This window comes from Mus caroli, unplaced genomic scaffold, assembly GCF_978045245.1.
Source record: "Mus caroli unplaced genomic scaffold, Mus_caroli_1 scaffold_9, whole genome shotgun sequence".
Lineage (NCBI taxonomy): Eukaryota > Metazoa > Chordata > Mammalia > Rodentia > Muridae > Mus > Mus caroli.
Genome location: NW_028227264.1, coordinates 128,505,842 through 128,532,421, shown reverse-complemented (window position 1 = coordinate 128,532,421; position 26,580 = coordinate 128,505,842). Strand labels below are relative to the sequence as shown.

The following is a 26,580-nucleotide window of genomic DNA, read 5'->3' as shown; positions in this document are numbered from 1 at the left end:
CTGGACTGGTACAGCACAGTAAGGCCAGAGGGCAGGGGAGACTTGGGAGGAAAGGGCCCTGAGACAGTGACACAGTCTCTTCCCTGACCCTCTGTCTAAGGCACTTTGGGGAAGACAGGTTTTACAGGGTGGATGAGAGGGAGCTCAGGACCCCTTCTCCCCACCCTGCATCAGGACATGCCTGCCCTTCCAGCCATGCCCCCTCGTCTCACAGCATTGTATGGGGAAGATGGAAGGGTGGTTCTCCTGGTGGGAGAAAGATCTGTGCTCCTGAAAAAGTGAGCTTGCCATATCTCAACGTGATGCCAGCAACCTACTCCACTATCTCCATCCCAAGGAGCCATCTTGGGAAAAGGGCGGAAGGAACCCACGGGCTGGGCTTGGGACAGCAGAAGTTAGGCAGTGGCTGGCACCGGATGTCCATCAGGACCCAGCTCAGGGTGCCAGTCGGCAGCCAAGATGGGGTGTGCGTCAGAGCCCTCCCACTGGGAGTTGCCCCAGTTACTCCTCTGGATGGTGCCTGTCTTCTCCTCCTTGAATTGCTGTCGGTCTTCCCGAGGGATCTTCACTGCGTGGTACTGGGGCACGGTGGCCTCGGGGTGCTTCGCCCGCTTGAAGAATCCCAGCTATAAAGACACCAAGCCAGACCATGAGGAGATTGCAGACGGAGGTCCCTTGAGGCCCCTAACAGTCCCTGGGCTGGAAAGAACCAGCTGAAGCAAAAGTGAAGTAGGCTGATCAGCTTCCGGCATCGTGGGCAGCCCCCAGCTTGCTACCATCAGTACCAGGGTCCAAGGTTCTCATTCATAGCAAGAGGAAAACCAGAAGGAAAACCCAAGGAAAAAAACAAGGAAATCTCCCTTGGTCCCTGAAAGAGAGGCTTGAAGCTGAACATCAGGACCTCCCAAGCCTTCCTCTCCTACTCAAACTTCTTTTAAAACCTCAGTAGTGTCTCCTAGAATATAAGATCCAAGGGATGAATAGCCTTCTAGACCTCCTGCTCCTCCAACCTCATATGCATATACCTGTGTGCTTGTATGCAACCCCTTAGGTTAGGGTCCTTGAATCCATGAATACAGAAGCTTAACCCCTCACCTACCAAGGTGGTGTTAGACCTCTTACATACTAAAACTCAGAATAGCCAAGGCTCCTGCATGCTCAGACCGCACAGGTCTCCTTGCACAATCATCTCTGCACACTCATTCCCACAGAAAAGACATGCATGGAGCCACCCCACATGCCACATGCTCACACTCCTAGCCTACCCACTGTCTGTGCATGCTGAGCTCTGTATGCTGACACTTAAAACCTCACCTTTCTAATTACTCCTTACCTCAGACACTAGGACCCTCATCTCCCTTGTACACATTTCTCTCTCTATTCTGCACATTCCTGACACACACACCCCTGCACATTCATGACCCCCACACCCCAATTATGGGATCTGTACATAGACTCACACACATAAGCATATAGATATACACACGTTTGTATACACACATGCATACAAACAGTTACCCCACAGTCCCTGGACCCCCAGCCTCCATGGCCGAGGGCTGCACGGCCAGATGGGCTCGGTGATAGTTGGTTGGAAATGAGGAGCTTGGACTGTTCCGACGGAAGAAGCCACACTGGGATGTTGAAGGATAAGGGGAAAGAGGCAGAGGATGGGAAGATTGAGGAGGAAGTGGACCTTTATATCTGTTCTGTGGGAGTAGTGCATGGGACAGGCATCCTGAGGCCAATCCTGAAGGCATTAATCGTCCCTAAGACTGGGCAAGTTCTCAACAGCATGAGTGCCACTCCAGAGCTTGGCTCACTGATGACACACACTTGTCAAATAGCAGGTGGGCAAGGCAGTCCACAGAGCCCCAAGGGCGTGCTTGGTTATACACCAGCCCCACATGTGGCATGTGGCTCAGGGATGAGCCCTGGTAGAGCACGAGATCCCCTGCACTGACATGTGCATGTGTGTGCTTTTATGTTGAGCCAATAGGATTCTGTTACAGCTCTGTTCAAAGAAGAATGGTTCCATGTGCAGCCTGGTATGCAGCTACCATTCAGCTCCAAGCAGTTCCCTGAGCTAGTGTTCCACAGTTGTTGGCCTTGATCACAGCTTCCTTCTCAGCCTTTGCTGCCACAGTATGGTTAAGTCAGACCACACTTCCCTACTCTTGTGGCTTTATCCACCGAGGTTCTTCTGGAAGTCTCACATACCACTTCCATCTGCCCACATCCTGATCCTACCACTTCACCCTCTTCTAAAGCTTCGCTCCAGGGAATGCCCTCCAAAGCGTTCCCTCCTCCAAGTTCCCATTTTCTCAACTCAACACCTTCCACCTTGCCCTCAACTACAAGGCTCCTCGACTCCTACTGGACTACACAATCCTCGAGGACAAGATCGGTACCAGAGACATCTCTGAAACATCCGGGGCAAACAGAGTTCCTGGTGTATGCAGGGTAAGTGCTCCATGGAGTTGCCAGATGGCAGGGGGCCATACAAGAGGAACAGCAAAACAGCTTTAGACCTCAGAGAGTGCAGCCCACCGGTCAGCACAATCACCATGGTTGTGCCTCGGAGAGGCAGAGCCCCAAAGAACTATTTGTCTCGAAAACTTTATGCTGTTTTGGAGTTTTGCTCTGCTTGTTGCCCTCCTGGTCATGATCTATGAGTTGTACAAAAACTCTAAGGGGGTCTCCAGCTCCTCAATGGGCATTGGCATTTACAATAATAGTAACTGAGCCGAATGTGGTGACACACACCTTTAATACCAGCACTCGGGAGGTAGAGGCGGGCAGATTTCTGAGTTTGAGGCCAGCCTGGTCTACAAAGTGAGTTGCAGGACAGCCAGGGCTACATAGAGAAACCCTGTCTCGAAAAACAAAAACAAAACAAAAACAAAAAATAATAATAGTAATTGATCTTTTCCAAGTATTGCTGCTGGAGCAGATTAATGACTCAACCACCACCCTTAGAAAGAATTTAGAAACGTAGATTATTAGTGAAGTTAGGTTAAGATGGTTTTTGTTAGTGGCTTTGACATAGAAAATCTTGGGGAATAATTTAAAGTTCAGAAAGTCACACTCTTGGTAATTGAGTGGGGAATTTTTTTTTTTTTTTTTTTTTTTTTTTTTTTTTTTTTTTTTTTTTTTTTTTTGCCAAGGACTAAGACTAGCACCAGCTGATGTGCCTTTCTTGCTAAGGAAGATGGACTGGTGATCAGGGTGATGATTAATTGCGTGTATCCATTTAAAAAACTGTTGATGAGTGGGTGTGCACCCTGAGGATTTAAAGTAGAAATGGCTGGTTGTTTTTTATATAAAAGTTTAGATTTGGGCTGTTGAGATGGCTCAGTGGTTAAGAGCACTTCCAAAGGTCCTGAGTTCAATTCCCAGAAACCACATGGTGGCTCACAACCATCCATAATGAGGTCTGATGCCCTCTTCTGGTGTGTCTGAAAGCACCTACAGTGTACTTAGGTATAATAATAAATAAATTAGGCACAAGTGAGTGGGGCCAACCAGAATGAGCAACCTTCATTCCCAGCAACCACATGATGGCTCACAGCCATCAGTACCATATACAGTGTACCCATATACATAAAATAAATAAAATAAATCTTTTTTAAAAATAGAAATAAGTAAAAGTTTAGATTTGTGATTCTTTTAAGATTTTTTATAAGATTACTTTTTAAGATAAATAATAAAATAATCGATCCTTTTGCAACCACAAATTGCAGCCTCCCTGTAAGAGAACTAGCTGATAAAAGCAGCTTGCTTGCTTACCCTTTGTTAATCTATAACAAGTTACTTAAACATGAATATATATGGGTCCTTGGGAATAATTTGTTTTTTCACCTGTAATATGTAAAACGTTTAATTGTGTAAGGGTATCAGGATCATGTTTTTCTTTTTAAACATAACTGATTGAAATTATTCACTTAAAGAAAACTAGAATGTAACCACAGGGTAATCTGTATATTGCTTGAAAGATTTTGCTGGGGTATATAAGCTATAGGGGAAAAATAAGGTTGTTGGAGCTTGTTGGAGCCTTGCTTCAGCCACCAAGTAAGTGTGTGTGTGTGTGTGTGTGTGTGTGTGTGTGTGTGTGTGTGTTTTCTCATCCTTTTCACTAGCCTCAGAGAATTGTTTTACTCCCTCAGAGAAAAGTCTGCTGAGTGATTAATCACCAACTCCACACCCCTCCTCAACAGTGTACCTGACCTGTCCAAGCTGGCCTTTGGCAAATGGAACCCACACAGGGATGAGTGCATGTGTGGGTGAGAGGCTAGCTACCTTACTCTAATTCTAGTTCACACTGGTTCCATCCCTCCCCAAGCCTCACCTTCCACAGCAGCAGTACCAGCAAAGCCAGGACTAGCAGCCCAGCCAGCACTGCCAGGAGGATGACCCACCAGGGGACTCCTTCCACAACCACGGCCATGGGGTCCAAGTACACCATCACTGGAATCTGAGAAACAAGAAGCTCAAAAGCTGGAGTGAGTGGAAGGAAGAGAGTCCCCGTCCACCCACCACATCCACCAGCCTGGCAACTGACCACTGTAGATGCATCTCTGAGCAACAAGTTCTTAATGGAGGACTTCACTGTGATGTTGGCTCGGACAATCACTTCCAGGGATTTCACGGCCATGTACTCCTAAGAGGATAGGGAAGAGACTCCTCAATGCCGATGTTCCCTCAACCCTCCCCAACCTGAAATTACAGACAAAATGGTGCCAAGGCAGAGGGTAAATGTGGCTTTACAGAGTGCTGCATTTGGATGTGAAAGGAGAAAAAGCAAACTCCCATGGGACTTTTGCAGAAGACACCCAGCCTAGAGCCCCAGTGGTGTCCTCACCTCCAGAAAGGTGCTGTTCCAGAGGCGGCCCCAGACATGAAGCACGGCTGCACGATCAAAACTGTAGAGTGGGCAGCTGAACACCACACACTTGGCCGTGCCCAGGGTGCAGTCCTAGGAACAAGGATTGGGAGGACCCTGAGCCAGCAAGCCCATGAGTCTGCCATCTCTCTCATGCTCTCATCTGACCTCAAACTCCAGGAAGTCTTCCCAAGACAGCCCTCTGGCCCAAAATAGTACCTACCTCAACTCTAGACTATTTGGCTTTGAAACACATTGGAGGGAGGGAAGGGGAGGTCTTTGACTTCCTAGCAACAGGCAGAGCGGCTTCCTGAGGTGGTACCTACTCAACCTATTGTCTGAGTTATTAAGCATCCAGTGACTACCAAGCACTTACCTCAGTTAAGCTCCAAATGCTGAGACAGGCCCAAGCTAGCCTCCAATGTATCCTTCTACCTTGGCCTCTATGTGCTGAGACTGCTCTGATGTAGACCACTGTACCTGGCATCAGTGTTTCTCAAAAGAAGAAACTGAAGCTTAAAGAAGGCCACCAGCCTACTTCATGTCGCAGAGCTGGTAAAGCTATTATTCAGTGGTGCCAGGCATGGTGGTGCACACCTTTAATCCCACACTCAGGAAGCAGAGGCAGATGGATCTCTGTGAGTTTGAATGCCTATATAGAGCATTCCAGGACAACCAAAACTACATAATGAAACTCTGTCTCAAAAAAAAAAAAAAAAAGAAGGGGGAGGGGAGGGGAGGGGAGGGGAGGGGAGGGGAGGGGAGGGGAGGGGAGGGGAGGGGAGGGGAGGGGAGGGGAGGGGAGAAGAAGAGAAGGGAGGTGAAGAAAGGAGCCAATCTAGTAGTGGAACAGATGTGTGAAGTCAGACTCATATTTGGCAAAGCCTATTCTAAACTCACTGAGGGAGAGGTTTTTGACAAGTTACTGAGGGCAGGGAACTCACATTCTTCCAAAGCTGACTTCAACCTACTTGCCTAAAAGTTACCGTTAGCCACCATTCACAACACACACACACACACACAATATACATATGTACATACATACATACATACACACACATATACACACATACACAAACACACATACACACACATATACACACATACACAAACACACACATACACACACATATACACACATACACACATATACACACACACACACATGCACACAAGAATGGCTTGAGAGTGTTTGGAGTCCTTCTTTAAAAACCATGTTCTGGGGGCTGGTGAGATGGCTCAGTGGGTAAGAGCACCCGACTGCTCTTCCGAAGGTCCAGAGTTCAAGTCCCAGCAACCACATGGTGGCTCACAACCATCCGTAACGTGATCTGGCGCCCTCTTCTGGAGTGTCTGAAGACAGCTACAGTGTACTTACATATAATAAATAAATAAATCTTAAAAAAAAAAAAAAAAAAAAGAGCTAGCCTTGGCTATCTGAGACTCTGTTTAAAAAAAAAAAAAAAACATGTTCTAAGTGGGGAGGGTGCATGCTGCTGCACACATATGAAAGTCAGAGGACAACCATCAGGAGTTGGGTCTCTCCTTCCACCATGTGGGTTCCAGGGATGGAAACTCAAGTCTTCCATCTTGGCAGCAAGTACCCTGACTCACTGAGCCACCTCCTAGCCCCTTTTTGGAATCTTTTGGTCTTCCTTTATTTTTCTACTTTGAGTAATTCAAAACTCTTTAGTCAGCTTGTTAAGAGGCAAAGCTATCTCCTGCCTTTATTGTATATAAAAAGAATCCAAGTGAAGGAAATAGGTGGTGGCTCAGCAGGTAAGAGCACTGGCTGCGCTTGCAGACAGCCTGTGTTCAGTTCCTAGAAGCCGCACAGCAGCTCACAACCACCCATAACTCCAGTTCTAGGGGATCCAAAGCCTCCTTCCAACCTCCATAGGCACGAGGTACACATATGATGTCCATGCATGTATGCTGGCAAAACACTCATAAACATAAGATAAATCTTCCAAAAATATTTCTAAATAATCTGAGATAATACATGAGGTGAAATGAGCCAGAAACGGGTAGAAAAATGTCACACGGTCACCCATGTGGCCTCTAAAAGAAGGCACTGTGTGCATATGGGTCACATACATATAGGCAGGCAAAACACTGATACACATCAAAATAATAAAATCACATTATAAAAACAGAGAAGTAAATAGTAAATAAAGCCAGGCACAAGGACACATGCCTGTAATTCCAGCATCTGAGAGGAAATCAAAGGGTGCAAATTGGAGGGATGCCCAGGCTATATAACAAGACATCCCTTCTCCCTCTCAAGAGAATGAGGATCTGGGCTGTAGTTCTGTAGTAGAGTGCTTGTCTGGCATACACAGGCCCTAGTTTGATCTCTAGTCCTTCTAAGTAAAGAGGGAACACATTGTATTTTATGGAATAATGGGCTGCTTGGTTCTGCAATAAAAATAAATACAATTAATAAATAACTGGGTCTGGTGGCACATGCTCATAATCCAAGACTCTGTTTCTAAACTAGGCAGAGTGACATACGCTTTTAATCCCAACACTCAGGAGGCAGAGGCAGAAGGACCTCTGTGAGTTCAAAGACAGCCTGGTTTACAGAGCAAATTCCAGGACAGCCAAGGCTACATACACAGAGAAAACCCTGACTAGTAAAATCAGAGAGAGAGAGAGAGAGAGAGAGAGAGAGAGAGAGAGAGAGAGAGAGAGAGAGAGCGCTTGTTAACCAGGAGTCTCTCAGAGCTGCCGGCCCTGTGGAAAGGTGGAACTAGATGTAAATATACTACAGCAGCAGCTAGTTCCAGATGCACAGCTGCCTGCGTTCTTTAGCCTGGAGTGTCAAAGAGGCATGGGGAGGCTTCTTCCCAGAGAAAAGAACAGGATGTGAGAGAGTACACTGACTGCTTACAGAGAAGGGCCAAGTATCTCCAGGTCTGTACTGCCCACATTGTCATGCCTGGGTTACCTCTACCCACAGTGTCTCCAACTGACATCTGTACCACAGTCTCACCGTCAACACCACCTTAGGAGGAACAAGCATAGAGCCTTCATCTCACCCAGCTAAATACCAAAACTACATGCGAAAACAAGAAGCAAAATTGTTCAAAAAGGAGAGCTTAGCAAACCTCATGTGTATACCGTAACCTTAATTATGATAACAGAATGTTGAGCCCGGTGGCACATGCCTGCAATCCCAGCACTTGGAAGGTGCAGGCAAGAGACTGAGTCCATCCCAGCCCTTAGGACACGTGATGTTTTATATAAATGGGCAGGATCACTTGCCCGGCTACCCAGCTGGCCCTAGAGTGGGCAGTTGCAGAGTCTGAGGTGTCAGGAACTGCCTCACCGGCACTCTCTTCCTCCAGCTGGGATGCAGACTGTCTGGATGACTCATTTCTGCTGTTTGCTCAAGCGCCTTGTCGGGCTGACCTCCACGGAAGCTCCCAGACATTTTGTGCACCTGTGACGGTCCCTCTACCACTCATGCACCCCAGTGGCTGCACTACCCACACTGACTCACCAGAGTCACGTTTCTCTTCTCAGCAGAGGACACTGGCCACCAGGATGTGCTAGGCTCCACCTTCTCTGGAGGCTCCTGCGGCTCCGGCTGCCCCAGCTCTCGCCGCCTCCTATCCCTGCTGTCCACATCCTGGACAGGGAAGAGGAAGGAGTAGAAGGGGTCCCTCCAAGTACGGCAACCGTGAGATGGCATCTCCACTCCACCACTCACACGGACTCCCCCAGCTGCATGACATTCCTCCCAATTCTCTCCCCAACCCCAGGCCCCTCACCCACTCCGCCTCTAAGCCTCACCAGCTGGAGGATGTTGGGTCTTGGGGAACAGATCCCTCTCTTGCCAGGCCCCTGTCCGCCCTCCAGCTCCACCCGCATGGGGTACAGCAGCCACTTTCCATTGGCGATCTCGTGGGGCCACATGATGTTGAGGAACGCAGAGCCCAGAGTATTGAGGGACTGGCCTTGATTAGAGACCTACAGGGTCCAAAGCAGTGTGAGGAAATGAAGCTCAGATACATCCAGAGAGAGGAGCAAGGTTGAGGGGTGGAGCTCAGGAAACACAGCATCACCAAAGCTGCACAGTCTAGATCAGGCATTATTCCCTCCTCATACCAAACCTAGGCAAAGCTGAGCATGTGTGAGGGGGACTAGGTCAAGCCAGGGTGAAGTATTAAGGAAAGGTATAAACTCTGCCCAAGACCCCATTCCAGCTGGACCCTGAGCAGAGGGTCTTCCTTGAGTTCCCAGGGCCTCTCAGAACTGCAGGAGAGCTGGCCTGTCTAGAGGACTCATTGAGACTCCTGCACCAGCATATCCTCAGCGCTGTCTACCCAGTGCAGAAGTGTTGGAACCCCAGGACCACCATGTGGGAAAGAACCTATACCTTGAGACATGTTTCGACAGCCTATCCTCTATGCCAAGAAGAAAGGAGACCAAGGAGGGGCCACACAGCGGGATGCTTACCGTGACCTCATACTTGACTTTGCTGCCCACATCCCTTTCAGATCGCATGGCACTTTCACCCTTCACCTCCCCAGAGAAGAAGAGTTGCTGGGGAGAGGCCACCCTGGTTGTTGAAGGACAAGAAGAAGGGATAAAGAGACCTGGGGTCCAGCCAAATGGAGTCAGGAGGGTAAGGCCAGGTAAGGCAGAGCCCAAAGCAGGGATCGGGAGTGGCAGAGGGGCCCACACAAGCAACACTTACCCTGAAATGGACAGCGGCAATTCAATGAAGACATGAGCCCGAACGGAGACCGGATCCAGCTCCTGCTCACTGATCCTGACATGTGAACATAGGCATATGTGGGCAGTTGGCACAGGAACCACCATGAGACACTTGAAGCCCTTCTAAGTGACCCGACCTGCCCCCAGGCTTACGTGGCTAACAGCAATTTCACCTCCAGCTCTGTGGTCTCAATAGTGATTCCAGAGGTGCTGAGGATGAGGTAAAAAGTAACCTGCCCAGTGAGGAATGACAGGTGAGTCAGGGGAGGGCTGGGTCTTAAGCATGGGCCACTCAAGGCACAAGCCAGATATGCCAACCTGAGCGCCTCTCTTCATAGGGTTCCCCAGCTCACACTCGACATGAGAGGCGCTGTCATTGGACAGGCAGAGCGGCTTCTCCTGGATGGGGGAGGGAAGGATAGGTCAGTTTGGGTTACTGAAGCTCTCAAGATCTCACCTCACATGTACATACAATGGAGCTTTACTCAGCCATAAAGAAGAGCAAAACTGTCATCTTCAGGGAAACGGGTGGAACTGGGGATTGCCATGTTAAGCAAAACAAGACAGACTCAGAAAAACAAACATCACATTTTCTCTCCTATAATAATTTAGTTTCACCAGGCAGTGGTGGCACATGTCTTTAATCCCAGCACTTGGGAGGCAGAGGCAGGTGGATTTCTGAGTTTGAGGCCAGCCTGGTCTACAGAGTGAGTTCCAGGATAGCCAGGGCTATACAGAGAAACCCTGCCTTGAAAGAAAAAAAAAAAAAAGAAAGAAAGAAAGAAAGAAAGAAAGAAAGAAAGAAAGAAAGAAAGAAAGAAAGAAAGAAAGAAAGAAAGAAAGAAATTTAGCTTTAATATACACATAATGTAAAAGTGGAAGGGTGGAGGAACTGTATGGGGGGAAGGGTTCTAAACTGGGCCTGAGGGAGCACATGAAAAGATAGTAGGGAAAATAAATATTGCATATTTTCTCTCATATGTGGAACCTAAATATATATAAACCTGTATGTGGGGTGTGTGTGTCTGTCTGTCTGTCTGTCTGTCTATCTAGAGTGGCATATGCCTATAACTCTAGCCCTTGGGAGGCTAAGGCAGAAGGACTGACACAAGTTCAAGGTCAGCTGGGGCTACTTAGAAAAACCTTGTCTCAAATATACATATGGTCCAAGCTTGGTACTTGGTAGTGTATGCCTTTAATTCTACTGCCCTGGAAGCAGAGGCAGGTGGATCTCTGTCAACTGAGGCCAGCCTGCTCTATATAGCAAGTTCCAGGTTAGCCAATGCTATGACCCTGTCTCAAACACACACACACACACACACACACACACACACACAAAATGGAGACTATGTTGGGAGTAGAAAGCAGTCTAAAGAAAGTGGGAACAAGACAGGTTAATACTGGATGCAGAAAGACAAAGTATGTTTTTTCTAAGAAGATATATAAGCATGGGGGGAACTACGGGAAGAGAAAAGAGGGTGTGGTGTTTTGAATAAGAATGTCCCACATAGGCTCATATATTTGAATGTTTGGTCATTAGGAAGTGGCACTATTAGGAGGGGTTGCCTCGGAGTGGGTGTGGCCTCATTGGAATAGGTGTGGCTTCATTGGAGTGGGTGTGGCCTCACTGGGGTGGGTGTGGCCTTGTTGAAGTAAATGTGTCACTGGGAGTGGGCTTTGAGATTTCAAATGCTCAATCTAGGCCCAGTCTCTCTTTCTCTCTTCCTGCTGCCTGCCAATCAGAATGTAGACTCTCCTCTACCTCTCCAGCACCATATCTGCCTGCGTGCTACCATGCTTCCCACTATGACAATAATGGACCAAATCACCAAAACTGTAAGCCAGTCCCTATTAAATACTTTCCTATATAAGAGTTGCCCATGGCAAGGGCCAGGTACGGTCACACACACCTTTAATTCCAGTGCTTTGGAGTCAGAGGCAGGTGGATCTCTGTGAGTTTGAGGCCAGTCTCATCTACAAATTGAGTTCTAGTACAGTCAGGGCTGTTACACAGAGAAACCCTGTCTCAGGGGAGGGGGATTGAGAGGGAAGGGGGAGAGTTGCCATAGTAATAGTGTCTCTTCACAGCAATGGAACAATGGCTAAAATGGAGTATTGGGAGTGATTATGATCAGATAAGCACACTGAAATACAGGTCTGAAAACATCATAATAGGACTCATGACTACAAAAAAAAAAAAAAGAAAAGAAAAGAAAGAAGGAAAGAACAAAAGTAAAAAAAAAAAAAAATTTAAATGACCCCGCCCACTGTGCCCTGTCCCAGGTTCTTACCACAGAGTCCAGAGCACGGACTCCTGAGTACCGTAGAGAGGCTGGGAGGGTGACCAAGAGCTGTGCTTCATGAGCGTCATCCCCATCTGCCTGAGGCCGGGCAGGGTCAGAGGGCAGGTTGGTGACTGTCAGTTCCAGGCCTATGAACGGCTGCCCACTCAATGCGAACAGGGCGGTCCTTCCATCCAGATCCCTGGAAGACAGAGCCCAACTCACTATAGAGTCTGAGCCTCTCACCAGTGACCTCTCTCTTCCCAGTCTCCAGTCAAGTACACACTGCCTCTCCTCCCACTCCAGGTCCCCCAAGTAGCAAGCCAGCTCTTTCCGCAGCACCTCCATCCTTACCCTAACTCCACCACTTTCTGACCTTGTGTAAACAGCAAGATCTCTGAGCCTCTGCTCTGAGTTCTTAACAGGGAGCCAGCCAGCCCTACCTCACAAAGGAGTGTAACAAAGTGTCCACAGAACACAAGGCATTATCCAGACTAGGAGAATCGTTATCTCTTCCCAGTCAGGGCCTCTGCCTGACCACTCTGAGCCCTGGCCCCTCCCCTCTTCCTCTACAAGCACCCTCTCCACCCTTCTCACATGGGCAGAGCCTGGAACTCTGTGTCGCTGATCCGGGAACAGAACTGGTACCGCTCGAGCTGGAGGTTGCTCTGACAGATCTTATCTTCACCGCAGCCTTGCTTCAGGAAGTGGATCTAGGAGAAGATCATCTCTAAGGTTAAGGCAGGAAGGGGTCAAATGTGTCACCAACTCCAGAACTGGCACTTAACTGTGTGACACTGGGCTGGCCTCTTAACCTCTCTGAGTTGTAAAATAAAGTGAATACTGCCATACTGCTGTAAGGATTAGCAGGCTGGTCCGTAGGCAGGCCACGCTGTCCAGCCCAGACTGTACAATCTATATCCCAGAGATTGAGAAACAGTGAAGGGTATGGTCACTGAGCTGCCAAGAAAACCATGCATGGAGCTTCATGCTGCCCCTTCTCACGGAATGATTTAATGCACGGTAGTTTATGAGCCTTGATTATCCTAAGACCTGCGTGACTACAGGGAGTGGAAGAGCAGGAGCTGTCTTCTCACTCTAGGGGGCGCTGTCCTCTCACTCTAGGGGGCGCTGTCCTCTCACACTAGGAGCACTGTCCTCTCACACTAGGAGCATTGTCCTCTCATACTAGGGGGCGCTGTCCTCTCACACTAGGAGCACTGTCCTCTCACACTAGGAGCACCGTCCTCTCACACTAGGAGCATCGTCCTCTCACACATTGAGACATGTTGCCTTTGAGGTATCACATCACCGACATATATAGGGTTGTACTGTGTGAAAGAGCTTTGTGAGCTGTGAGCAGGTGTCACAGTGGAGATATCAGAACCATTGTCCATCCCAGCTCCATGTCCCTCATGCTCACCTCAGTCCTCTGGGTGCTGGGCTGGTGAGCATTGAGGATGGGAGCCACAGGGGGGAGCTCCTGGCCAGGCGCTTGCCTCCCTAATGGAGGGGTTCGGAGACCATATGACAGGGTCACCACAATGGCCCGTAGCTTGTCTTTGACGTTTTCCTGGAAGGGAAAGATTGTTTCTCACTGGAACAACTCCCAAGTCCCAGCCCTGATTAAGGCCCCCCCCCCATCAGTACACTGAAGACTCTTGTAAATTAAAAGAGGGAAACAGAAGCGCAGATGGAAATGCATGTGGGGATAAGAAAGAGAGACCCAGGACAGCCAGAGCTGTACAGAGAAACCCAGTCTCAAAAAAAAAAATAGCTGCTGTTGTTTAATATTGTTTGATACACCCACACAAGTTTTGCATTAGGTATTAATCTCTGTACAATAATAAGAAAATAAATTTACATAAAGATAAAAAAAAAAGAAAGAGAGACCATGGCAGTAAACAGCCTTAAAGACCAGACCCCCACCCACCCCCGTGAAATGCCAGCCTTCCTTTCACAGATGTATGAAGGCAGCTCTCAAAGCTAAGCCAAGGAAGTAGGATCTCCTATTTACGCCAGTCTGGCCTGTATTAAAAAGTTCCAGGACACTCCATTAAAAAAAAAAAAATCAGGCATCAAGGCAAAAAGGAGCTCGAAAGGAAAACCATTTAATGCCTGGATTTAAAAAAAAAAATGGAATTCTTCACTAGTTTAGGTGTCATCTTCGTCATCTTCATGAAGAAGCCCTGCTAGTCTTATCTGTTATTCCAATCTTAGTATATGTGCTTCCAAGTACAAAGAATTTTTACTTTTTAAATTGTGTGTGTATGTGTGTACACGTGCACACACATGTGCCTGTGTGCGTGCATAGGCGCGCATACATATAATGAACACATGAATGCAGGTATCCAAAGGAGCCAGAAGAGCTTGTCAGGGCTCCTGAAGCTAGAGTTACAGGGTACCACTAGTCAGCCAAGGTGGGTACCAGGACCCAAATCTGGGTGGCCTGCAAGAACAGCACAATCTCTTAACTGCTGAGCAATCTCTCCAACCCCTGGGAACCGAGAGCTGACAGCTAGGTGTGGGTGTGCTGCAGAAGAGCAAGGACCCGGAAGTCAGCAGCTACCTGCAGCTGGAACACAGTATCTCCACAGACTCGGTCATGTTGGTGCTTCAGCCACACGGTGCCGGAGGACTGATGCCTGAGGTCATCCAGGCCTCGGCTCAGAAACGTCACACGTGGAACCTGGCCCCGGAGCCTCCGGTCTGTGTCCCCATCTAACATATAATCTAAGACTGTGGCACGGAGGAAGAAGAGGGAAGAGAGTGGGCTGAAGATTCTGTTCCTCTCCACCTGGAGGCCATCGGAGTGAGCGGTAGGTGAGATCTCTACTCACCCACACTAGGGCTGTAGCTGCTGGGCACAGCGACATAGCTGAAACAGATCTTTATGTCCACGCTGTGGGGCAAAGGGAGACTCCTTAGCAAACAAGACCCCAAGCCCCATTGCTGCCACTGCCCAGACACAAACTAGCAAAGAGAGGCAAGGAAAGTGACCACTGGCAGCCTCCTCAGTCCACCCTTCTAATCTCCCCTCACCAGACCAAGCGTCCGTCGGCACAGTTGGGCTGTTCCAGATCGATAGCTCTGGGGTCAATGAAGATCTCTTGGGAGACATGTAGAACAGGTCTGGCCCTGGACATAGAGAGTTCATTGGGTGAGAACGGAGAGAGTGTGAAGTTGAGCACACTCTGCAGGACCAAGTATGAGACTGGAATGAGGCCACACCTGCAAGGGGATTTGATAGCCTGGAGGCTCACCTGAACAGAGCAGCAGTATCAGCCAGTGAGCCCACAAGCAGGTCTGGGTAGTGATTTCCGTCCACATCCAGGCCACCAGACAGGGAGTAACCAAAGCTCTTGATACCCACCGCCTCACCCTCCAGCACCTGGAGACAGGCAGTCAGCCTCATTGGGCCCCATTTTCCCAATCCTCCCTCCCCTGCCCACTGCAGCTAACACCCAGGACCATCTCCTAACAAGAATGACATCTCTCACCTGTGAAGGTTTGACAACCACCCCCAGGCTGCTCCCATGGTAGATAAAGACCTTCCCATCTCCGTCAAAGGGAGCTCCCACGGCAATGTCTGGGGACATGAGAAAAGGAAAAGGGATAATAGGCTGTGGAGGATGATGGACAGGGTCCACACCCAATTCCCCTCATTCAATCCTGTAGAATGTGTTGCCAGTTTCATTGATAAGCTACATACATCATTTAAAAATCCTCTTAGCCACTCTCTCCAGATAACACTAGCTCAACTTGCCTGAGTTTTAAAACAATCAGATCTCTGAGGGATACCATTACCTTCTCAGCCCCTCCCCACACCGAGTTTTCCTAATACCAGTCATACCTGGGAAGCCATCTTGGTTGAGGTCCCCCAATACAGCCAAACTGATCCCAAACATGGAATCAGGGGAGCCACAGATTCGGAGAGGAGAGATATCTGCCCAATGGCCACCCTGGTTCATGTACACATACACAGCACCTCCCAGCTCTTCTTGGCGTTCAAAGAAGTAGGGGGCACCCACAATCAGGTCTGCCCAGCTGTGGAGAAAGGAGACAGTATGGAGCCCTCTAAACCAAAGGACCCAGTACAAAGCATGGAAAGCACTCCTGGACCCAGGGACACTCCCCCTATCCCATCTCACCCATCATTGTTGAGATCAGTCACAGCCAGTGAATAGCCAAAGCCAGAGGTCAGGCGCTCCCCAGACAGCACAACCTCAGGTATCAGGCGGCTGGCACTATCCTTGCGCAGAATGACCACAGCCCCTTTGTGGTTGGCACGGGGAGCCCCTGCCACAAAACTCAGCTCTTCTGAGCGCATGAGACCCTTCCCAGAATCGATGGAGAAACCTAGGTGAGGGAATCGCTTACTGTGAGTGATTCTCCAACATTCAGAAGCCAGGTGAGCCCCTGGAGAGCCACAAAGAAAAGTTGCCTCTCCCCAGTCCCCACCACTGTGGCTAGACTATTCCTCCTCCCCAGCCAGGGCCTAGAAATCTTTGCAGCCCTCCTGGTCAGAGACACGGGATATGACACAGAGGTGTCATGGAGCAGAGAGAAAGGCACTGACAGAGAAGCTTTGGTGACTTGGTCAGAGGGGCTGGGCATAGCAACAAGAGCCAACCATTCATGCCCAACTTGGGGAACTGAAGAAGAGGGAGACTCCTCCCATCTTACACACCCAGAAGGTCCATTGACATCCAATGCATCCCCTCCCAATCTTTTCTACCCTGCCAAGGGGAAGGCAATCTTTACATAGATGGGAAGAAAACCAGGGGTCAAGGAAGAACTTGCTTCACCCAAATGTCTCCTGGACCTCGTTTCATCCATGTTGATATGCAGAATTGGCTATAAATGGCTATGAGGGGCTTACTCAAAAGGCTAAAGCTTTCTCCAACCCAAGTCACCATCCACCACTCAGAGGAACTTCCCTAAAGGTCACTCCAAGCAGGGTTGACCCTGGTCCTCTCACTCTACCTGGGTCTTCTTCCTTAGAGACCCTTGACTTACATCCCCCAAGACTATCACCTTCGAGACCTATTCTTCTCAGGCCTATTGATGGACCTAATTCTCTTCTGCAGTTTGTGCCCAATATGCGATTCCCTGAGCATGTGTTAGGGGAGGGTAGGGAAGGAAAGGATACTCCCTAAAGGGGAAATGGGAAGGCCAGGGCCAAACCCCAGGGCCCAGGGCGCAGGAGCTTACAAACCTAAATAGCTATTCAAGGTCAAGTCTCCGGCTGGTCCTGTGAGCCGGTCAGCAGGGTCCAAAGTTTTATACACCAGCTGGTCAGGGTCTGAGCTATCAATGTTGGTCACAAAAAGCAACCCTGTGGGGAGCAGGTCGGGGAGAGACACCAGGGAAACGGACAGCAGGAGAAGAGAGCACGAGGTACAGACAGAGCCGGATAGAAAGGCCAGAAGACGGTGAAAGGGGACAAAGGAGAGGAAGAAAGGGAGAGAAACCAAGAAGCCAGAGACACAATGACAGAGACAGAAGGATGGGCACATGGAGAGAGGGCAAGAGAAAGGAACAGAGGGTTAGAGTGATCCTGGGCCGGGGAGGGGTCCCTACCAAGGTAGCTGTTGGCAGGGACCGGGATGAGGCGGGGGTCTTGCTCCTTCTCGCCCCCCGCCTCGTAGGGCCCGTCATCCAGGTGTGCCAGGTCCGGAGAGCCCTGTGCACAGAGCTCCACCCTGGCCGTGCCTGCAAGGACAGTCCTGTTAGTATTCAAGGTGGAAGGGGCACCCCCTCAAGCCACACACTCTGCTGAACAGGCACATGGGCAGCCCCACTCTCTTCAGCCCCACCTCATCCATCTCCCTAGCCCAAGCTTCTAGGGGTCCCCCAAAGTCACACTCACCGAGTGTCAGCTCAGCCAGTGGCAGCGTGCAGAGACGGAAATGGCAGTGTTGAGATGTGGGCTGCTGTGTTGGAGCATGCAGGCCCTGGCCCAGGCGTGTATATGGGAGCTCATGCCAACATGTAGATAAACACATGGCCATGCGATGGAGAATAGGTACCCCCATTCATTTACATGCTAGCATAACGGGAGTGAAAGGCACGGCAGGCAATGCCCCAGGTCAACTTGTGATCATGCTTGACCCATTGCCAGCAATGGATGGCATCCTATGAGATGGGATCCCATCTCTGAGGTAAGAGGAGGTTTTGGTCTCCTCTCCACCCTCCCCAGCGAGTGACTCACCCTTCCAGTTATAGGTTCCTGGAGCCCCAAAAACGAGGTAGTGGCTGTCAGGGGAGAAGGTGGCAGCTGTGCCCTGCTGACAGAACCCAAACTGTTCATGGCCCTGGGGGCGCCCCTCACAGAACTTCCACTCCCCACCATCCAGCTCATCACGGATGGCCAGGTCCTGGCTTAGCACAAAGCATCGGCCAATCACATCCCGAGTCTCCAAAGCCTGGTCCACTCTCTGTCGAGACTCATATCGGTGTGCACACGTCTATGAAAGAGTGGAAGAACGGGTCATTTCCTGTTTACCAGGGACATATCTGCTGTTCATATGCAGACTTATGGCAGACACACCCATGCAAGCCTGTATGCATGCACATACACACACATACACACACACACACACACACACCTCTACCAGTATCACTGACACATAGTCCCCAGTCAGTGTGAAGTCCTTATCTAGTAACCTACCTGTAGCCACTTACGGGAAGATGGCTTTGTCCTGCATTCCACCTGGATACAGCACATAAAACGTGTGCTTCCCTGATTGTATAACAGTTTTGCAACATGCTAAGTTTGGTGTATAAGTTTGGGGTGTGTGTGTGTTCATTCAGATATGTGCAGGGGTGCATGTGTACAATATCAGTGTACATACACATATGCCAGGTGCTTGTGAAAATTAGGAGACAACCTTAGGTGTCATTCTTCAAAAGCTGTTCACGGTCTCTCGCTGGCACCAGGGCCCTGCCAAATGGGCTAGACTGGTTGACCAGTAATCCCCAGGGATCCTGCTGGCTCTGCCTCCCTAATATGGGAGTTACAAACACAACCTCCATACATTGCTTTTTTTTTTTTTTTTAATGTGAATTCTACGAATCCAACTCAGATGCCCATGCTTGCAAAGCAAGCACTTTGCTGAATCACATTCCCAGTCTTTGTCCCTAGACCTTTATAAGACATCACCTCTGAGAAGGACATACCCTGATACCTCGTCTCTGAGTACTACCAATTTTCAGAAGCATGACTCAGATCACCATGCCTGAAGAAGTCCTTTTTTTCTACTCTTCCTTTGGGCTTGTGGACTAGAGACTAGACCATTTTAGTTAACATTAGTTACATTCAGTCTTCTATTGATAATTGTGTTTCTATGAATGTTAGTTAGAGACACAGGGAGAGAAAGAGAGAGAGAAAAAGAGAGGTCATGACTAAAAGGCATGGTGCCACACAACTTAAATCACAGCCCTTAGGAAGCAGAGGCAGGAGGATATCGTTGAGTCCCAGGCCAGAAAGAATTTCCATAGCTGTTTGGCAGGGTCGGGACCTCTAACTGTATTCATGAGTCCTCTCTCAGAAACTAGCATAATGTCTGAAAATAAGAAAACAGTCTGCAGTGCTATGACAAATGTGTAGGTGAGTAGATTAAATCACAGACAAATATTTTTAAATGGATAAGGAACAGAGCCGTCTCTTACACTTTTGTGTATCACCCAGTGGTTCTAGGAACCACACCATGTGTCCAGTTAGTATTCTGAAGGTGCTCCTGTGCACAGGAACACAATGTACACACATCATCATAATTTCTGCATTGTCACAGGGAGTAGTACTCACAACAATCTTGCCCCCGGGCCCCTGGCTCCGGACACTGACTCCCAGCCACTGGTTCTCCTTGCTCTCCTTCTGCACGTTAGCTGAGGCAAAGACACTGGGAATCAGGGGAGGGAACAGGAGACCAAGTCCTGCCTCTTCACACACTGCCCCTACTCCACCCTCCCAAGGCCACACCTCCCCTGTCGATATCCACTCTGTAGCAGTCTGTCTCCTCTAGGCTCAGGGGACAAGCAAAGAGGCCTCCGGTGCGGTTTGCCTGCTGTCCAGGAAGAGCCAGGGCCTGGGGAGCGCCCACCAGCAGCCTGTAGGGTAGGACAAGGGCTAGACTCAGTCCAGAGTGTTCCAATTACCCTGGAGCTCCCCTGGCCTCAACTCCTCAGGGCCAAGCAGAGTGTTCAGTACTAAAGAGAAAAAAAAAATTAAAAGTCAAAAATTAAAAGTTTCCCTCAAATCCTGACAAGGACAGGTTAACAGACCTGAGCCTTACAATCTTGTCACACGCGTGCTTACTCTATACATAAAGAACCAACAGATAGCACGGATACATACATGGGAACACACATGCCAGCCAGAGCAGCCTGCCGGCATTGCCAGCCTGAGAGCTGCCCTGCCCAGCACCTGTTCCCGACAAGCTCCCCACCCCCTACTTGGCCCCAGCCTCAGACTCTGCCCTCCTCCCTAACCCTGGTCCAGTTGACACCCCGCCAAAATTGCAAGAATGCCTGGGACAAGAGCAACGGGCACACAGACTGGCACAGTGGCTCAGGGACAGCTTCAGGGGCCAGGCAAGAAGCTGGAAATGGATCTGCTTCCCCTTTGCCATGTGTCCAACAAAGACCCTACCCACCGGTGGCCCAATGAACCCCAAACTCAGTCATGCACACTGGCATGGAAGTCGAGAAGGGTTTCTCATAGCCTTTAACCTCACCCGAGTCCCTCCCCATATCCAGAGTCCCCTTTCCCATCTGACCTTCCTCTCCATCCACAGCTTTTTCTTCCCCTCTCCCTCCACCCCTACCCAGTCTTCTCCCTCAGCCATTTTCTCAGCTACAACGTTCTTGGCAGAACAATTTTCCATGATTACAGCCAAAGTGTCTTCCCCAGAGGGGGACTGTGCTGGGAATGGAGGCTGCCTGGGTCCCCCAGGACTGGACCCCAAAGCCAGGAGTGACTGAGAAGTAAAATGAAGTAACTGATACCCAGATGGCTACAGAGATCCTCTCTCTTCAGGAAAAGGCTCACGAATGGCAGGCAGCAGGACGAGCCTCAAGGCCTCTCTCCCACACTCTTCCACGTCCCATCCTGGGGGTGAAGCCCACAACTGTCGGACAGTATTACTGACAGGCATCTGTGGGGCACTGCGCCAGACCGTGTAGGGTGAGGGGAAAGGTTCCCACAACTCTTGCCGTCTCTTAGCAGCTGTCATCCCGTATCAGAGCCAGTGTCAAGCGGGGGTCAGGAGAGCACGCAGCAGGAAACAGGGTTCAGCAGTCAAGGCTTGCTGCTTTTGCAGAGGACCTGGGTTCTATTCCTAGCACTCACCCTAGGTGGTTCACAACTGCCTGTAATGTCAGCTCCAGAAGATTCAACACCTTCTTATGACCTCTGTGCACATAATTTTATACGGGCACCAAGAACACACACACACACACACACACACACACAAATAAAAAAATTAAAAATAGGTCTTTTAATAGAAGGGATGGGGGGTTGTAGAGATAACGTAATAGTCGAGAGCAGTTGTAAGCCATATGTGGTGGTGCACATGTTAATCCCAGCACTCTGCAGGGTGAGGCAGGCAGATCGTGAGCTTAAGGCTGGCCCATTCTACAAAGAAAGTTCCAGAACAGCCAGGGCTACACAGAAAAACCCCGTCTCAAGAAAATAAATGATAGGGCTGGAGAGATGGCTCAGCAGTTAAGAGCACCGACTGCTCTTCCAGAGGTCCTGAGTTCAATTCCCGGCAACCACATGGTGGCTCACAACCATCTCTCATGGGATCTGATGCTCTCTTCTGGTGTGTCTGAAGAGAGCAATGGTGTACTTATATACATAAAATAAATAAATGAACCTTTAAAAATTAATTTAAAAAAATAGATGAATGATAGATAGATGATAGATAGATAGATAGATAGATAGATAGATAGATAGATAGATAGATAGATAAAAATAAATAAATAAACAAAACACTTGTTGCTCCTGCAGAGGACTGAGTTTTATTCCCAGTACTGCTCACATTCCCATGCTGGCTCACAACAATACTTAAGTCCAGTTCCAGGGAATCTGATACCCTCTTCTGGTCTTCAGAGACACCATGCACATGCATGCAGTACACGAACATACATCAGCAAAATATGCAAACATATAAAGCAAAAAAAAAATCTTTTAAAAATGGAGGGAAGAGGAAGAAAGACGACATATGTTCATCATTCATGTCACGACCGTTTACTGATGCCACATTATACATCAAGCCCTAAGTCAGGTAAGACAAGAAAATGATATTTATTCAGCACCTACGATAGGTCAGGCCCTGGGCTAGACATGGAGGTTGGAGGAACTACCCTTTAGCACTCTCTGATTGGATTCCTAGGGGAGGAGCCATGAGCATTCTCCCACTGGCTCTCACAATCCTGTAAGATAAGAACTCTTATCTCCCAGATGTGCATCCTCATTCACACACTTTAAGCAGCCTGCCCCCATTTACAACCACATCTGCCTAATTACCTGGTCAGTCGTTGCCTGGCCTGTTGCCAGAAAAGTAAAAAGAGGAGGAGAAAATGACACCCTAGGAAATCTAGGTGATGTGCCCTGAGTAAACAGAGCCCTCATAGTCTGCAGTGTGCCAACCTGCAATCGCAGAGAACATCTTCTGTTGGAGAGGGTACAGGGGTGGAGGGAGCCTAATCTGTCTTTGTACTTGCCCCATAGGAAGTGCCAATTTACTGAGTTCATGCTTCTTGTGGGGTCACGGAGACACCCAGTGCCTCCACTGCTTAGTGCCCACATGCACAGCCCAAGAAGCAGGAGTGTGCATGTTCACACCTCCCCTAAAGGCCAAGTGCAGGAAGGAACAAAGATGCTCACATTGACAGAAGCTAAAGGACCAATCCTACTCCTGGAAGAAAGAACCCAGCCAGGTCCTCTTGGAATAAGAACACCCCGTCACCTCTGCCCCAGCCACACTCTGCTTCATGGCTTCACTCCGGGAGCCCAACAACCCCAGGCCTTCAGACAGAATAGTAACCAAAGCTTCAGTGAATGCAAGGGGTAGGGGTGGGGTGTGGGTGATGTTGGCTGCCGAGTTCGGTGAGTAGTAGCACACGACTACTGTATCCTACCAGAGCTTCAACCCCAGACCAGCCCCTCCCTGACCTAGTGCAGTCTGAGTGGCCCTCTGGGAAAACTACATGTCCAGAAAGGCTGGCTCTGCCTGGGGTCCCTCCAGGCAAGCCTCTGGATCCAAGATGCTGTGAAACTGTTCTCAGGCTCTGTGAATCCCAACACCAGGGCTCCAGAACAGCGAACACTTTCTCAGCACTCACTACAGGCCTTGTGCTATTGAATGATCCGATGGGATCGTGATATTGTTTGCTTCCATTTTGCAGTTGATAGGAATAAGTGAGGTGGCAAATACAGAGCAAAGTAGGAAGGATAGAACTCAAAATCTTACCTAAGTTAGAATGAAAACAAACGAGTCTTCCTATCAGTGCTCAAGACGCTACAGGGGAGAGAGAGACCAAACAAGGTGGCAGCTTCTCTGTGCCCCCAGTCAGCAGAATGCCCCCTGCTGGAGCGCAATGAGGCCAGACAGTCAGGCCCCTCTGGGAATATCCCTAACTTGGCCCTGGGAGACAGAATCAGGGGCCACCTTTAGAGAAGGGGAAAATGACAAGAGACCATGCTATTAAAAATAACCTAGAATTTGCCTGGAAATAACTCAGAGAGTTCGGCATGTCCTAAAAAGGCCTCCAGGCCTGGAACTCTAACAGATGGGGGGAAGAGGGGGGAGAGAGGAAGAGACGGAGAGGAAGCCTGCTACTGGCTAGAGACATCAGTTTCCTATCTTTCCCAAAGGTTTAGAGAGCTCACCCTTCTCCCAGATGACAGGAATAATGGAAGAAGAAAGATTAAGGCTACCCCCACCTCCAGTGAGTGAGAAATAAACTCTCATCTCTGTCTCCTGCCCCCAGACCAAGGAAAAGACAGTCCCCAAGGACAGCATCGATCCCAGTAATGGACACTTAAATGTGGCTTGTGCATTGGCCATGGGTGAGAAAGCCCTTTGGCGGGCGGGGTGGGGGGAGTTGGAGGGGAGCTTTCTTCCTGGTCTCACCTCCTGTCACATGTAGTAAGAACCAAGGATTCAGAAACACTGCAAATGTGTCTAGCTACCAAGGGTCCTGAAAAAAAATGTCAATTATTCCTCAACCTAGGGCTTCCTTGTCTCTCCCTACTGCTGAGATTTCTGGAGTTGGAAATTTCCTGAGGAGGAACAGAAGCAGCGTGGTATCTTTACTGTATCTTGCTGCTGCTGCTACTGCTGCTGTTTCTGGCGATGATGGTGACAGCTGCCACCATTTCTTGCTACTGCTCAGACAGTCTCTATTTTTCAGACAGTCTCTGCCACCGTCTGTGACCATCACTGAAGACTGTCAGGCCTTCTCAGCTCTTCCTCTAGTCTCCCTGCTGTGTTAAGCCACACCACTCCTGGCCTCCATGCCCTGCAGTCCTCACGCTATCTCATGGTGATGCTTTGACAGTTAGCTATTTCTGTTTTCTCTCCTCTTTGCTTCCCATGGCACCCTCATCCACTCTGCCCTTGCCCACTCGGTCCACCCTACGCAGAGGCAGAATGCTCACCCTCCCTTCCTGGAGCAGTTCACCCCTCTGAGGTAGAAGAGGAGCCAGAGATGCAAGGCTGGAGCAAGAATGCAAACGGAAGGGAGAGGCAGAAGGAAGAGGGTCTCTGGCAAGAATGTTGCTCTTTAACTCATCCCCCAAGGCAAGACTCTGAGTCTGAGGACCTGGACAATAGGAGGCAAGGCTTCAAGTGTGGGATGCCTGTGGGCAGAGTACGGTTGAAAACCTGAGAGATGGATAGGTGAGGAGTTGGGAGAAAGGTAGCCCAAGGCTTGAGCCTGGGGACTCTGGGCGGGTACGGTGACTCACCAGCTCTGGGGTCGGGGCTGTAATTGTCGGTGCAGGGCCACCGAAAAGCCGAATAGGCTGCCGGGTTCTCCCTCCTTTCGTATGGCACCCATCACATCCAGATTGAAGGCAATAGCCGGTGGTAAGAACAGTCCAGCGAGCAAGGAAGTAATAAGGTAGCAGATTCCGGGGGGCCGGAGAAAATCGCACCTCGTAATCCTGGCCATGGGACCAACGCTCTCCCAGCTAGTGCGAGGAAATCGTAGCGCGCCGGGAGCCCCAGGTCTCCCCGAGGGTGTTTCTGTTTCCGAAATCTAGCTGATCTTTCCGGGTCTTCCAATCTTTCACCTCAGCACCCCTCTTCAGTCCCTTCCCTCTGCTGCCCCAGGACCAGCTAAGTACAACTACTGCACGCCTTGGGAGCACCGGCTCCGGCTCCGCCTCCTCTCTGGGACACCGCCCCAGACCCCGCCCCTTCCCGCCCCCTGCCCCCAGCAGCGGATAGACTCTCAGGCGCAAGACCCAGGGTCCGGGGATGCCCAGACCCGCGGCTCAGGTCTAGCACCCGCCGCACCCATTGCCTTGCGCCCTGCCGCCCCACCTTTGCACTGTGCACTCATTCCTTCACCCACCCTCATTCCTTCACTCACCCTTCCCCAAAAAAAGTGGAGGTTGAGCCCAGAAATGCGGAGAGAAAGAGTACAGTAAAAAGAAGAATCACAGAGAATTGAGATGAGGCTGAGAAGACAAATATGCTGATAAAAACAGAGGACCGGAAAGTTCCTGGGCCCTGATCTGGAGTGGTCCTTTACTGACTTCGCCTCCCCTGGAGTCTCACAGCGCACCTCGTAGGCTGTAAGAATCAAACCGCTCCTCATGCCATACAGCCCACAAATAACGAAGGCAGTATTAGCAAGTCACAACGTCAGCATTCAGAGGACCAGAAAGAAGTAAAGGCACAGACAGAAAACACTCAGCCGGTGTGGAGACTGGAGCAAATGGAAAGAAGGGAATGAAGAACAGAAGGAAGGTCAAGAGTTAGCTCAAAGTCTGCAGTGAAGGAAAAAGAAAAAGAGTAAAATAAGAAATGCAAATTAAACTGTGGAGAGGGAAGAGAGAGCTAAAAGGGGGGCAAAAATGAAAGACACTGGACCTAAGAGACAAAGATATAGAAAGGACCTGCTATCAGGTCCTTCCAGGGACTGGTCATTTCCAACGCAACAAAAAAGGATGGCAAGCTGGGTGTGGTAGGACGCGCTTATATTCCCAGCACTCAATAGGCAGAGCCAGGAAGATCTCTGTCATCTCGAAAGCAACTTGGTCCACAGGGAGAGTTCCAGGCCAGTCAGAGCTACAGAGTGCAGCTCTGTCTCAAAACCTAAGAGGGGATGGGAAGCCAGGCTTGAAGACCCAGACCTGCAATCTCAGCAGTGAACAAGGCTGAAGTCAGCCCAGCCTACAAAGCTACATAGTGAATTGGTCTCTGAATGAATCAACAGAAAGGGGAATGCAGAGTTTTGGGCTACTTCAGATAGGAGTTGGATGATCTCCAATACCCAGATCCTGCCTCAAAAAAATAAAATAAATAAAATAAAATAAAGAGTTCTCCACAGAGACCCAAGGGCCTACCCAACTTCACTTCCCTTCCCCCACTGTGGTGTAGAAGCAAAGGGAGGGACATTTTTTCCCATCTCTTTGCTATTTATAACTCTAATCAAGAAATGAGGCCAAGAGAA

The 26,580-nt window shown here is 49.5% G+C and overlaps 1 protein-coding gene across 6 annotated transcripts; it reads right to left on the bottom strand.

The window, feature by feature from the left end:
• Itga7 (integrin subunit alpha 7) lies at positions 1-25,252 on the bottom strand. 6 transcript variants are annotated; one of them, XM_029482650.2, is made up of 26 exons: positions 24,866-25,252; positions 19,871-19,998; positions 19,697-19,776; positions 18,101-18,356; positions 17,470-17,601; positions 17,105-17,224; positions 16,038-16,245; positions 15,740-15,933; positions 15,387-15,475; positions 15,150-15,277; positions 14,929-15,024; positions 14,727-14,788; positions 14,456-14,625; positions 13,310-13,459; positions 12,484-12,599; positions 11,896-12,088; positions 9,923-10,003; positions 9,758-9,837; positions 9,585-9,659; positions 9,344-9,446; positions 8,678-8,854; positions 8,385-8,513; positions 4,859-4,972; positions 4,559-4,657; positions 4,346-4,471; positions 4-626 (listed from the first exon to the last, which is right to left on the bottom strand). In XM_029482650.2, the coding sequence occupies exons 1-26, from the start codon at positions 25,069-25,071 to the stop codon at positions 396-398; spliced, it is 3,543 nt and encodes a 1,180-aa protein (XP_029338510.1). In that variant the 5' UTR covers positions 25,072-25,252; the 3' UTR covers positions 4-395. The 6 variants fall into 6 exon arrangements, with proteins under 6 accessions (XP_029338506.1, XP_029338507.1, XP_029338510.1 ...); XM_085843307.1 differs by lacking the exon at positions 17,470-17,601 and adding an exon at positions 1,519-1,631 and having other exon boundaries at positions 482-626; XM_021173693.3 differs by lacking the exon at positions 17,105-17,224.
• Positions 25,253-26,580: the final 1,328 nt, after the last annotated feature.